The sequence below is a fragment of the Lacerta agilis genome, chromosome 1 (assembly GCF_009819535.1).
Source record: "Lacerta agilis isolate rLacAgi1 chromosome 1, rLacAgi1.pri, whole genome shotgun sequence".
Lineage (NCBI taxonomy): Eukaryota > Metazoa > Chordata > Lepidosauria > Squamata > Lacertidae > Lacerta > Lacerta agilis.
Window position 1 is genome coordinate 70,869,669 of NC_046312.1, and position 14,472 is coordinate 70,884,140.

Below are 14,472 nucleotides of genomic sequence, written 5' to 3' on the forward strand. Positions count from 1 at the left end.
ATCCTCCTTCTGAGGAAGGGAGGTGCAGGTATTTGGGGCTTATTCTTGGCTTTTTGTGTGAGCAAATAAACAAATATAGTTTTTTCCTGCCACTTCTAGAGTTGGGTTGGGGGAATCCAGATTGGGGTTGGGGGTTTGGAATAAATAGGTTAGTTTTGAAAAGGTGATCATTTTGAACACAGCATACTTTTGTGATTATGATGATGAATTCTAATTGCATCACAAGGGGCTGCCACCTTTGGCTCTAGAAAAGGGAATAATTACATCCACAATTAATAATGTACATGATGTAGGAGGAGGATTAGACAAATTCATGAAGGATAAGGCTATCGTTGACTGTTGGCCATTATGGCCACGCTCTGCCTCCACAGTTGGAAGCAGCAATGCTTCTGAATGCCAGTTGCTGGGAACTGCCAGAAGGAGCCGAGTTCTTGTGCTTGGATCCTTCATCTCTGTTTCCCACAGACACCTGTTTGGACACAGTGAGAACAGGATTCAGGACTGGATGGGCCACTGGCCTGATCCAGCAGGCTCTTATGTTTTTAGATTGGAGGACAGATAAACATATTTGCTAGGGTGACTCCTAGATCTGTCAGTCATGGAGGAAGTTAAAAGGCTGTGCCTCAATTGGCCAATTAAGTTCTCCTCACTCAAGAGCTTCAAAAGAAGGAATATGTGTCCAAAAGAGGGAATACAGTATGTGATTTAACATTCAAGGGGTGATTTTACGTTTGTCACTTGTATGTTTTTCTAACTTCACAAAGTTCATGGTTAATACATTTTGCATCTTGCACCAAATACATTAAATATGAAGTAAATGTCAAACACCAAGATAAGTTGAGATTAAAAGATTACAATGAAATCAAAATATATTTAAGTAGCTGGTTACAATATTTCCAAATCAATCAGAGATTTAAAGAGGGTAATAAAATTGGATTTGGGAAAGAAATTTCAAAATTAGATGAAATATATTATATATTATTATATATTATTAAAATGGGAAACGGAGGATGAACAAATAAAAGAAACAATGATAAAGTGGAGCCAGGATCTTGGGTAAACAATTATGTTAAAAAAATGGGAAAATCTGTGGCAAAGGGATACCAAATTCACACCAAACTACGATCTAAAGGAAAATATACTAAAAATGCAATATAGATGGCATTTGACACCAGTCAAACTGGCCAAAATGTATAAAGGAACAAATAACCAATGCTGGAAATGCCAGAAAGAAATAGGTACATATATACATATGTGGTGGCAGTGTAGCGACATTAAAGTTTTTTGGGAGATGGTCTATAAAGAATTTTTTAAAAATACTAAGGTATTCCTTTAGAAAAAATCCTGAAACATTCCTTTTAGGGATGCTGAATAATGATATCCAAGCTAACGACAGGTGCATACTCATGTATGCAACGGCGGCAGCCAGACTCCTTATAGCAGTTAATTGGAAATCCAAAAGAATACCCAATAAAGAAGATTGGCAATTAAAAATGATAAGGTATTATAATTTGGCATCAAAATACGAGGAAATAAAGGGTATAAATGAAACGGAGAAGGGAAAAAATTGGAAATTGTTTAAAGAATATATTAAGCACCATGTAGAAAAGGCTGATCTTCTTGCAGAGATTTAAAGGTTCAAATAATTGGGGAGGAAAGTAGGACAAAAATTATATATATGGGTATGCAGATAAATAAAGGGATATATGATGCAACAAAGTGAAGGCTGTGAAGCAAGAGGGGAGGGGAGGGGGGTTAATGGGTTTTATAAAGATATCTTGGAATGAGTATCTTATTTGCATATGTTTTGATTGATTTACTGGATAGATATGAACTGTTTTTTAAGTTGTGTTTTTGTCTTCTTTTTGTAACTGTCTGAAAATTAATAAAGATTATTATTTAATTAAAAAAAGAAAAAGAAACGTCACCACCACCCTGCAAAAAAATGTGATAATGAGCTTCAACAAACACAATTATTGTGGATATATAAAGGGTTATTACTTAGCTAATTTACCAAAGTAAGAGGAAATCTGTATGAAATGTAAAAAAGAAGAAAAAGTAAAAGATGGCCTTTTGATGCTGACAGTGCAAAAAACTCGTGTGCTTGAGCACACCTCCACCTGGAAGCACCCTCTGTTGTAACCAATGCCACAATGAATCTGTGAGTTTTGGAGATGCCAGATATGAATTCATATCAGGACATTAATGCAAACAAAGCAGATAGCTATACATACCTATAACAATCTGGAACTAATACTCAGCATAGGCCCATAGCACATGTATGATTATGATTTATTGGAAGCAATTCTGAGTTCAATAGGACAAATTCTTCAGAATGCATGCATAGGGTTACAGCTTTAATACAGCAGTTGCTATGTGACATGTTGCACCATTCCTAAATGTATTTCCAGTACAGTGGTACCTCGGGTTAAGAACTTAATTCATTCTGGAGGTCCGTTCTTAACCTGAAACTGTTCTTAACCTGAAGCACCACTCAGTGGCGGAGTAAGGCTCCGCGGTACCCGGGGCGGCAAAGGAAACGCCCCGGGGGCGGGGCGTCGTGACATCACATTGTGACGTCATGACGCTCCGCCCCCAGGGCGTTTCCGGGGGTGCCGGCGCCGCTTCTGCAGCCCTCTTTTAAGCCGAAGAGCTCGCTTTTAAGCTCTCCGGCTCAAAAGGAGGCTGTGGAAGCGGCGATCCGATGACAGAGTGCGCCTGCGCGTGCAGGCGCACTCCGTCGTCGGGCCGTGCGCTGCCGCTCCCAGGGTGATGGAGGGAGCGGCAGCGCGTGGGAATGGTGGGAGGGGCTGCCTCTTGTCCCCCCCACGTGCCGCCGTTCGCTCCGTTGTCCCAGGAGCAGCAGCACCGCACACACCGTGCGCTGCTGCTCCCGGGGGGACGGAGCCAGCGGCAGCGCGTGGGGCTGACAAGCGCCGGCCCCTCCTGCCACTCCCCACGCTGCCGGTCACCCCGGGAGCAGCAGCGCTGCACGGACGGGGTGCTCCCTCGGCCGTGCGCTGTTGCTCCTGGGGTGACGGAGGGAGCGGCAGCGCTTGGGAATGGCGGGAGGGGCTGCCGCTTGTCACCCCCATGCGCCGCCGCTCGCTCCGGTCGCCCCGGGAGCAACAGCGCACGGCCGAGGGAGCACCCCATCCGTGCAGCGCTGCTGCTCCCGGGGTGACCGGCGTTGCCTGGGGAGTGGCGGGAGGGGCGCCGCTTGTCGCCCCCACCCGCCGCTTGTCGCCCCCACCCGCCGCTTGTGGCCCCTGTCGCCCGGGGGCGTACCGCCCCCACCGCCCCCCCTAGCAACGCCCCTGACACCACTTTAGCTAATGGGACCTCCTGCTGCCGCTGCGCCACCAGAGCACAATTTCTGTTCTTATCCTGAAGCAAAGTTCTTAACCTGAAGTGTTATTTCTGGGTTAGCAGAGTCTGTAACCTGAAGTGTATGTAACCTGAGGTACCTGAAAAAGTGTGCATGCACACGAAAGTTCATACCAAGAACAAACTTAGTTGGTCTCTAAGGCGTTACTGGAAGGAATTTTTTTTATTTCTTTGTTTTGACTATGGCAGACCAACACAGCTACCTACCTGTAACTGAGGTACCACTATACTGGGTCAGATGAAAGCATAAGAAGCAAACAATTAGTAGATAATGGAAATTGTCAGGGGAAATATGCAATAGTAACGCCATTTAACAACTTTCTGAAATTTAATTTGGGAGTGAGCTCCTCGATCTCAGAGGAGCATGAATGAGTAAACATGCTGAATTGGGAAATAAAGATGCGGAGACAAAATATTATTCTCTCTCTGCCCCCAAGTTTATGCTAGGATTCTTCGGAAACGGGTACGTACTAAATCAGCATACAGATAGGCGCCGTTCCATCGTGACCCTCACTCGTCGACCAGTCCTCAGTGACTGTTGCGTTTTCCAAACATAGACTTTTCTTCCCCATAGCCTGCTTGATTTGTTGCTGATTTTGTCATGGTACTCGCCAACTTTGGATATTGTTTTCAAGGAACGTAAATTTAGAACATACGCTGCCGCTGAAGGGAAGATGGGAGAAATTTGGAGCCAGTGAAAAAGAAAGTCGATTTTGCTGTGTGTGTGAGGGAGGGAGAGAGGGAGGGAGGGAGGGAGAGGCGGGTTTCACATAGGGACAGCCCCCTGCCCTCCTGCCCAGGGTCTGCTCACCAGCAAGTTATCTCTCCGGAGGAGGGGAGGCAACGCGCACGCTGAGGTGCCGCCCCCAGCTCCCTTCTCTCCGCGCATTCGCTCCAGCTATTGTGACGTCACTGCGTTCTAAAAAAGAACCGAGAAAACAATCTGCATTGAGAGAAATAGATACAGTCCGGGTCCTATTTAAAGGGGAAGCTCTGGGCACCCCGGAGTCATATCCAGCTTTATAAACAAAGGCGAAGGAAGGATTGCGGGAGAAGCCTCCTCAGCAAATATGGTGTCGCCGGTGACAGTGGTGAGTTCCAACAGCGAGTTTTTTTAGTAACTGCAAGGCGGGTGGGGAGAGCAAGGGGGGACGACACACACACACACACACCAGCAAGTATAAAATCAAATGTCAAGATTGCAATAATTGCTGCCTGCAGATTCGCGGCTGACGACTTCGCAATCGCTTCAGGGTTTTTATTTGGACAGGTAGCCGCTGCCAGAGAGCATCTGACCTACGCTGCGAATCCTGTCCCCATCATATATGCCGGCTACTGGAGTAGTCCCCCGCTACCCCGTAGTACTTCCATCTCCTTGCCCTTTTTCTTTTTACTCTCCCCTCCCGCCTCCCTCCGTTGCTGGTAGCAAAATGTGGCTGTGATGGCGGTGGAAGAAGGTGGGGGGGTAGAGATTGGAAAGGGGGAAGAGAGACATCACGACCGGATCGTTCGTTGCTTTACATAGCAAGCAGTGTGGGGGCGTGGGGAAGAGCAGGAAACCCTGCCAAAAGTCAATACAGTAGGATGAAAACATTGGGCATGTGACTAGGAAGCGTGACTTTGTTGATTTCGCTCCTTGGGGCTTGCCGGCAAGGCACTATCTGATTGATGGAGAAGATTGCGGGTGGGAGGGATTCCAGTTCACCCCCCCTTTCTCTGGCGCTCCCCCCCTCGCTCTGCCCCCACCCCGACTCGCCTTGCTCCGGAATTGCTGGAGGGTGGCACCATGCTGCCAATCTGCCTGCCTGTGTGTGCTTTCACGGCCCATATATACTGTATGTGCGTGTTGAAGGCATGTGCCGTTCCCATTACGGATTTCTGATCCCCGGGTGGGTGCCCTCTGGGATCGAGGAACAACAGTGCAGAGAAATCAGCAAGCTTTATTTTTGCTTCTCCCCGCCCCCTCCCCAGCCCGCAGCTAATAAACATCTTTGTCGGAATGCCATTTGGACTGCTGAATATGTTTTGAAAATAAAATAAAAATAGTAGATAGGTTGCTGAAGCAGTGTGATGTAGTCAAAAGCGTGCTAGAAGGACACAGGAGACCTGGGTTCAAATCCATTGCTACCCATGATGCTTACTGGATTTCTCATACACAGAGCTGTTGTGAGGATAAAATAGGATAATCCTTTGCGGTGCTATTATTCTAGAAAAAAAGGTGCCAGAACTCACCCTGAACGCTTACGCCTCCCTTGTTTTCTTATAATGGCAATAGTGCCCACCATGGGTGTGGCCAAGGGGGGGGAAAGCTGCCCCCCAATCAATAAAAATACATAGCAAACTGAGATTCTGCCCCCCCCCCCAAAATCCTGGCTATGCCCATGGTACCCACCTGGAACAGAGTTCTGCTGAGTTCCAGCTGAAAAAACCCTGATCCTATATAGGAACATAGGAAGCATCTAGAGCAGTATTGCCTACACTGACCACCAGCATCTCTCCAAGGTGTCAGGCAAGAGCCTCTCCCAGCCTTACCTGGGACCTTCTGCATGCATCCATCTAGTTTGTCTGTCCTAACCACAATACAACAGGCATTTCCAAATGATATTAAAACAGGTATTGTAGTGACTTCTGTCATTGGGCACTTGAGGATGTGTGCTGTAGTGGCTAGAGCAGACTTTCCCAACCCTGGATCACCAGATGTTTTGGCACTACAACTCCCATCATCCATGACCAGCAGGGGAATGATGGGAATGGTAGTCCAACAACATCTGGGAGCGCAAGGTTGAGAAAGGCTGAGCTAGAGTGTTGGACTAGGGTCTTGGGAGACCAGGATTCAATTCCCTGCTCAGCCATGAAGTTCACTGGCTTAATATTGGGCCAGTCACTGTCTTTCAGACCAGCCTACCTCACAGGGATGCCCTGAGGATAAAATGAGAGCAAGAGAACCATGTACACTCCTTGAGGTTCTTGGAGGAAAAGTGGGATAGGAATGAAATAAAATTGTGATTAATGCCTTCTTCAAAGTTACGTGCCTCACCTCCTGATCTTGATGCTCTTTAATTCCAGATGAGTGGTTTGGAGGTCAGCAGGGAAATGTTCTCTGCATGTGAAAAGAGACTTTCTTTTTATTACTTTATATATTCAAGGGCTGATCTTTGCCACAAAAGCAGGTTGTGGGACTGAGATCTGGTGAAGTTACTGCAGGGGTTCCACGGGGATAATATTTATCTCTGCAAAGAAACAAAGTGCTACCTCTTTGTCCTTGGGTACTGGTAAGAATACTGAAAGATAATGTAGTTTTCATGTTACCTTGATGAATTTAATTACCAGTATAAGACTCAGTGATTATCATCTGCATTACTTTTATACAAGGAGGACAAAAGTGACAAATTTAAAATTTAGGAAGATTTTGAAAATCAGGAAAGTGTTTTTTACTGTTGGGATAGTGTAACAAATAAGTAAACGTTTTAAGCACAATTTGGTGTTTCCTTCCCTGTGGTATTTCAATGAAAAGCTGAACAGGTATTTGCCTTAATTATAAGGCATGTTATCCATTTATTTATTTATTATGCCGCCCTTTGTCCAAATATCTCAGGGCAGTTCACAATACAAAAATACAAAATGAGAACACAAAATCCATAATAAAACAAAAACTAACCAATGACCCCCCCTCCCCCAAAGCACATTTAATAGGCCACAAATATGAATCAGCCAAAAGCCTGGTTCTAGAGAAACATTTTTGCGTGGTGCCTAAAGATATGTAATGAAGGCGCCAGACAAGACTCTCTGGGGAGAGCATTTCACAAATGAGGAGCCGCTGCAGAAAAGGCCTGTTCTCATGTTGCCACCCTCCAGATGCCTTGTGAAGGAAAGGCCTCAGATGATGATCACAGGGTCTGGGTCTGTTCATATGTGGAGAGGTAGTCCTAGTGGTATTGCGGTCCTTAAATGAACTTTTGTTGTTGTACAAACTGAAGCACATGCATAGCTCATACTTTAACATTTTCCCCCCTTCAGCACTGGCAAAACTAGTGCTATATTATGAAAATCATGGGCCAGACTGCTGACCGGCCCCTTTATTTGGGTTTGTTTTAAACGGAAAGATAAATAGACAGCACCCATCCTGGGAACCCTAACCTGATCCTTCTTAGCCTGTCAATTGCATGTTAGTTTAATGCCATCTATTCCATCTGTGTATTGGAAGGAGATAATGCTTTTTCTTTAACTGAATACATGGTGATGAAGTGAAATGCAGCCTATTTTACTGGTGAAGCTTCAGGCCAAGATTTGGCCCTTGTAAGCCTGAAAAGCCTTTTCTGTGTCTTTACCTCATTGCCAATCTTCTTTTAGAACCAATAGAAGATTGTGCCAAAAAAATATTGTCTGATAAAGGAAAGGTACAGATTATCTCTATTTGAGCTTTCACCTGCCAGAAGCAGCTTGAATTCTTTTTGCTCTTTTCCTCTGGACATGAAACACCTGGTTATAAAACATTTTGTTCTCTGAACATGACTTATGTAGGCTGGAACTGGAGTTTTCTGCAGGTAGATTTTGTGGCCGTCTTAGGTATCTATTCTTGTCCCTAATTTTTTCTTCTGTTAGATTTCTTGCTCCTTTTACTGACCAACATTTAGACCACAAAGACATTTACTAGCTACAGAGCTGGCATTGCTGAGCATAAAAGTATGACTTATTTTCGCATAAAGCATACAGAGGACCGCACTGCATATATTCTGGTAAAACAGATTTGGCAGCTATAGTGTCCAAAAGTCCTTGAAGGCTTATTTAATTGTTCATTTTTATTAGGTGTCTGAAAACTGTGGTCAGTACCCCAAATATCTCTAGGGACAGTAGATAGTTAAAATAACTTTTTAGAAAAGCCCTGGGGGAACAATCTAGCCAAACTAAGATACTTTGAAATGTAATGGGACTTATCTCTGGCACTTTGAAAAATGATAGAAAGACTTTGTACCATTTCATGAAGACTAGGGTTGCTTCCACACTTTGAGTCTTGGGAGAGATACTATTTTTATAGTATAAAAATACTCTTGATAGTGCTGTATCCTGCCATAGTTCTTTATATCTCCACTCAGACCTTGGGCTTTAGCACCTGCCCTTCCAATGAACACCAGGCAGGCACCTACACCAATGACATTTAGATACCTGCTTAAAACTCAGCTGTTAAGCTTGGCTTTCCCTGAGAGATAATCCAGCCATGCTGATTTGTGGTATACATTGTGTTTGTTTTATGTATGTAATTTTATTGTTGAGTTTATGTGTGAGTGTCTGGAGGCGGTTGGAGGATGGATGGCGGCTAACAGGTTGAATCCTGACAAGACCGAAGTACCGTTTTAGGGGGATAGGGGGCGGGCAGGTGTGGAGGACTGAATTGGGTAACTGTGCCCCTGAAGGACCAGGTGCACAGCCTGGGAGTCATTCTGGAGGTCAATTCTGTGTCCAGGGCAGCTGTCTACCAGCTCCATCTGGTACGCAGGCTGAGACCCTACCTACCAGACTGTCTCGCCAGAGTAGTGCATGCTCTGGTTATCTCCCACTTGGACTACTGCAATGTGCTCTGCGTTGGGGCTACCTTTGAAGGTGATCCGGAAACTACAAGTAATTCAGAGTGTGGTAGCTAGACTAGTGACTGGGAGCGGCTGCCGAGACCATATAACACTGATCCTGAAATGCCTACATTGGCTCCCTGTACGTTTCCGAGCACAATTGGTGCTGACCTTTAAAGCCCTAAACGGCCTTGGCCCAGTATACTTGAAGGAGCGTCTCCACCCCCACTGTTCTGCCCAGACACTGAGGTCTAGTGCCAAGGGCCTTCTGGCGGTTCCCTCACTACGAGAAGTGAGGTTACAGGGAACCAGGCAGAGGGCCTTCTTGGTAGTGGCACCCTCCCTGTGAAACGCCCTCCCACCAGTTGTCAAGGAAATAAACTACTATCTGACTTTTAGGAGGCATCTGAAGGCAGTTCTGTTTAGGGAAGCTTTTAATGTTTGATGTTTTACTGTGTTTTTAATATTCTGTTGGAAGGTGCCCAGAGTGGCTGGGGAGGCCCGGCAAGATGGGCAGGGTATAAGTAATAAATTATGATGATGATGCTGTTCATGATTTTTTCTATTAGTGTTGGGTGTATATAAATGTTTATAAATAGCTAAATAAATAAAACCATGGCAATACCTGCCCCCTCTTACTATAGGTTTACTCAGAAGTAAGTTATATTACAGCAAAGTTCCTGCTTATTTCTGCTACTCTCCATGGTTGTCCTCACCCCCTTTCTTTCAAAGCAATTTCTTCTGCTGCAATAAGTTTCTGGCTGTTCACAATTTCACAACTGCACTCATAACCCCCCCCCCCAAAAAAAAATTACAGTTCAATCTTAACTCCCGGCTGCAGAACAGAATGTAATGGCAGATCCAGCACTGGCTATGAAGTGTGTCCTGTACAGAGCAGGAATGCCAACATCACACTGGTGAACAGGAACAATTAATTTCAGGGGCAGAAGTAGCTATATAAGAAATGGGAAAAGAGGGAGCTTTCAACTAAAGGGGCAGTGGCCTCCAAAAGCCATTACGCTTTTTTGCTAATCCACACTGGACAATACAACTATATTTCAAGACAACAAAATATTCACAAATTGAGTCTGGAAAAATGCGCATAGACAGCGTGGAAAGTACTGGAATGCAAGTGTTTGTCATCAGCGGCATCTGGATTCTCCATACAAATGAAAGTAAACAGATTTTGTTCATTCTGAGGATCATAGCTTGTGTAGAAACCTTTGTCTGATGGGTTCCTACATTGTAAGAGAAAGTTCAGAGATGTCCATGCCTTCTCACCTATTCTGCTGTACACTTAATGGAAACCTTTGATCTACTGCAGGAGTTTCAGAAAATACCTGAGGAAGTAGTAAGCTTCAAGGTCCTTTGAGAAGAGTCAGCTTTATTTTATTTAAAATGACGTATGTGTGTGTGTGTGTGTGTGTGCGTGCACACATTTGGAGTCTGTAGTTTCAGTTCTCCATGTTCTCTAATTTCACTAAGCTGACGGTTCCCTTCCTTCCCCAGCAGACGCTAGTGAGGGTTCCCTGTACACTAAATGCTGCAGTCAGATCTTAGACTGATTCTCCTGGCTCAGAGTATCTCCTTTCTTGAGAGGCTAGAGGAGCCAGTCAGAGCATTCGGCAGCACTGCAGGGTTTGGAGCCTAAATCACCATGCTTGTTATTCATACAATTGATATGAATGTGAATGTACCTTTATAGTATTAAAAACAACAACAACAAAACCATCACGAAAGGCTATTATTATCGTAGGCTGTGCAGTTTATGACTAGCAGTGTATTTGAAATGCCCAATTCAGCTATTAAGAGAATTGCATTTTGTAAAAATAAGATGTTTGTGCATATTTATGTCATTTCCTTTATTTATCCTTTAATAACATATGCTTTAATTCTTCTAATAATGCAGGAAAGCTAAACACTTTAAATTCCCACTAATTTCAATGGGAGATATTTTTCCAGAAGCAATTCTATTCATAGAATCATAGAGTTGTAGAATTGGAAGGGATCCCAAGGGCCATTTAGTCCAGCCCCCTGCAACGCAATGAATCTCAACTAAATTATCCATGACAGATAGACATCCAACCTCTGCTTAAAACCCCCCGAGGAAACAGTCCACCACCTTCCAAGGAAGTCTGTTCTACTGTCAAACAGCTCTTACTACAAGAAAGTTCTTCCTCATGTTTAGTTGGAACCTCCTTTAACTAGAATCCATTGGTTCTGGTTCTACCTTCTGGAGCAAGAGAAAACAAGCTTGCTCCCTCTTCCATGTGACAAACCTTTAGCTGTTTGAAGATAGCTATAATATCTCCTCTCAATCTTCTCTTTCCCAGGCTAAACATACCCAACTCCCTGAACTGTTTCTCCTAAGGCATAATTTCCACACCCATTATCATATTGATCACTCTCCTTTGCACATGTTCTAGCTTGTCAATATCTATCTTAAACTGTGGCACCCAGAACGCAGGAGTCCAGGCAGAATAGAGCGGTACTATTTATTCCCTTGATCTGGACAATAGATATCTGTTGATGCAGCCTAGAGTAGCATTAGATTTTTTGTGTTGCTTCATCACACTGTTGACTCATTTTAAGCTTGTGGTCTACTAAGACCCCCAGGTCCTTTTTACATGTACAATTGTACCTTGGAAGCAGAACGGAATCTGTTCCGTAAGTCTGTTTGACGTCCAAAACGTTTGACTTCCAAGGTGCTGCTTCCGATTGGCTGCAGGAGCTTCCTGCAGCCAATTGGAAGTCACGGAAGCCCCGCCGGACGTTCGGCTTTCAAAAGAACAATCACAAACCAGAACACTCACTTCCAGGTTTGTGGCATTCGGGAGCCTAAACGTTTGACTGCTAAGGCGTTCATCAAGCAAGGTACGGCTGTACTACTGGCAAGCCAGGTGTCCCCCACCATATTTGTGTAGCTGGTTCTTCCTGCCTAGTTCTTGGGACTTCCCCTGCATGTGAGTGGATGAGACCAATAGTGGGTCCAGTGGTCCAGAAGGCAGTTTCTGCATGTGCTGTGGAGGGAAGTGAGGGGCAGAGGGGGCTCATCAACCTGGGAAGGTAGCCCTAGGAGAAGGAAGACTCTGATCCTAAACTTCCACTGATTTGTGGGATATCTTTGGGAGAAGAAAAGTCTGAGTAAACCCTACACAAATCCGGAGTGGAGTCCCTAAGATGGTTGGATGGTGTCTTGTATGCCTCCTTCTGGCAATTCCTGCAGCCAAACTGGTACCAAACATATTGCTCTACTTTCCTTTGGACCAGTCTGGCTTGGAGGTCTATAGCAGACACCAGCTGTAAGGTCACTGTTGTTTCCCTCTCCTACAGTTTTTGCCCATATACTCTCAAACTGCCTTCCATGCTCTGGGTCATAGATCTCTTCACAAGTGTACACATCCTTTACATATAATGCTACTCCTCTTCTCTTCCTGTTTGGTCTATTCCTTTTGAACAGGTTGTATACTCAATTTCTACATTCCAGTCATGAGACTCTTCCCACTCATCCTACATACCTACTTGGGAATAAGTCCTACTGGATTCAGTACTTCTGAGTCAGCGTGTGTTGGATTGCGCTGTTAAGCATGTGGTTTGTTGCAATAGCAATTACAAATAGGACTAGATTAGCATGGAGTCTAATTACTTCTGTGCTATACTCAGACAAAATTGAAGGGTATGTGGATCATTGCTCCCTGGCATTAATAACTAAAGATACATCCTGCAGTGTAACCTATATATTCTTTCTAACTGTTTATAGCTGGGATGGAGAACCCAAGGCACTCCAAATGTTGACCTGCAGCCCCCACCATCCCTCACCAGTGGCTATGTCAGCTGGGATGGATCGAAGTTGGGAGTTTGACAACATCTGGAAGACCGCAGGTTCCCAATCCCCGCTCTCATTTTTGCTGAGGGAATTATGCAAGCCTTCAGGTCTCATCACACTCCTTACCAGCAAAAATCTGCAAGCTATTTCTGGCAGGTGTGCAAGTTAAAGCGCAAACAGAGATAATTTGTCTCCATAACTTTCCTTCCCCCCCCCCCGGGGGGGGGCGGATTTGTGCTTATTTCTCTGCAAGCAAACCATGAACTGTAACCAAGGCTTGTTCTTGACTTGCTGCTCATAATTTGTTGGGGGGAATAAATCATGAGCCGGGTTCAGATGTCACATGATGCCCGACCATTGCCCATTTGGGGACCCTCCATCTCCACAATTCTATGATTCTGTGTTTCCCAGCAGTGCTTCAGCATTGAGGCAGGAGCAAAGCACCGTCAATTTCAGAATGCACCAGAATACTGCAAATTCACATTTAACCACAGTTAATTTGACCAAAGGTTTAATGTGATGTGCAAATGAGGCCACTGAGTGACAAACAGAAGATGAAATGTGACAGGAGTTCTGGTGTCATTGCACCCTGCAAGTATCAGGCATTGATTGCTACCCAGAGATTTCAAAACCATCAACTAAGACTTTATTGGTGCTGACACTAAATCCATATCTGTTTTTGGTGCATTATGCTGCTTGTTTTGTAGATGATTTCCTTTCAGTGAAAAAGATGGAAGGAAAGTAGATTTCCTTTGGGAGAGGGTTTCAGAAATTCCTTGGGACACAGACTGGGAACAAAGCTGCCCAAAGGCCCCTCTGCTGGAAAGCAGAAAGCGAGGCATCACCACTCAAAGGACACTGGAGAACATCTTTTTAGTGAATATTTGATGCTTAATTCTATCCTTTCTCAGTAGGCACTGCCTTAAGGTTTCATCACCAGCTGAGTGGCACTGAAAAGGGATTACCCTGCCGGCCTAACCGCTTTGTGAAAGGTACTGCTGCTGAAAACAACTGTCCCTTCATATTGTCCTGCTGCTAATTCAGGGGACAAGGCTTTAGCTGATTGTAACTAGGGCAGATTTGTTTTGTTTTGTTTGTTTGTTTGCAAAAATACATGGGAACAACGAGAGTATCAGTGCTGCAGTGCTTCTGCTGCAGTAGGGCAACAGTGCGTTGACGCCAAAGAGCTGACATTCCTACCCGTTATTCCATGGCTAAAGGTGGTGGAATAGTTGGCACATAGGAATGGCTAGTTTGCTGGCCTGAGAGAGGAGGTGTGGTCTTGTTTAGGTCATCTTATGATGCTTATCTACCTGTTATAAAGCACACTGCTTCTCCCATGGTTCTTAGTTTAACTTAAGGGGGGAGGGGGAATACTCTGAAGAATATGGGAACATGTACGTGATGAAAGGGAGTTGAGTGAGAACATAGGCCATTCATCAAGGCCAAAAATGTTGGTTTTTTTTACTTTCAGCTATTCCAACCCACATCAGCTCTCAGTGGTTTCAGGCAGAGATCTTCCCCAGCCTTATTTAATTTAATTTATTCTATTTCCTTTACATTATTATTATTCCACCTCCTCCAAGGAGCTCAAGGTGGTGGCATACATGGTTCTTCTTCCTCCCCCATTTCAACCTCACAACAACCCTGAGAGGTAGGTTAGGCGGTGGCTGGCCTAAGGTCATCCAGTGAGTT

General features: G+C 44.7%; 1 protein-coding gene across 1 annotated transcript in view; it reads left to right on the forward strand.

Annotated features, from left to right (window-relative positions):
• The first annotated feature begins 4,238 nt into the window (after positions 1-4,238).
• The window catches only part of TMEM86A (transmembrane protein 86A), a 30,346-nt gene continuing 20,112 nt past the window's right edge, over positions 4,239-14,472 (forward strand). Inside the window, exon 1 of the mRNA XM_033154116.1 lies at positions 4,239-4,478. Within this exon, the coding sequence (XP_033010007.1) occupies positions 4,458-4,478 (21 nt within the window). The 5' untranslated portion in view covers positions 4,239-4,457. The remainder of the gene's footprint in view (positions 4,479-14,472) is intronic.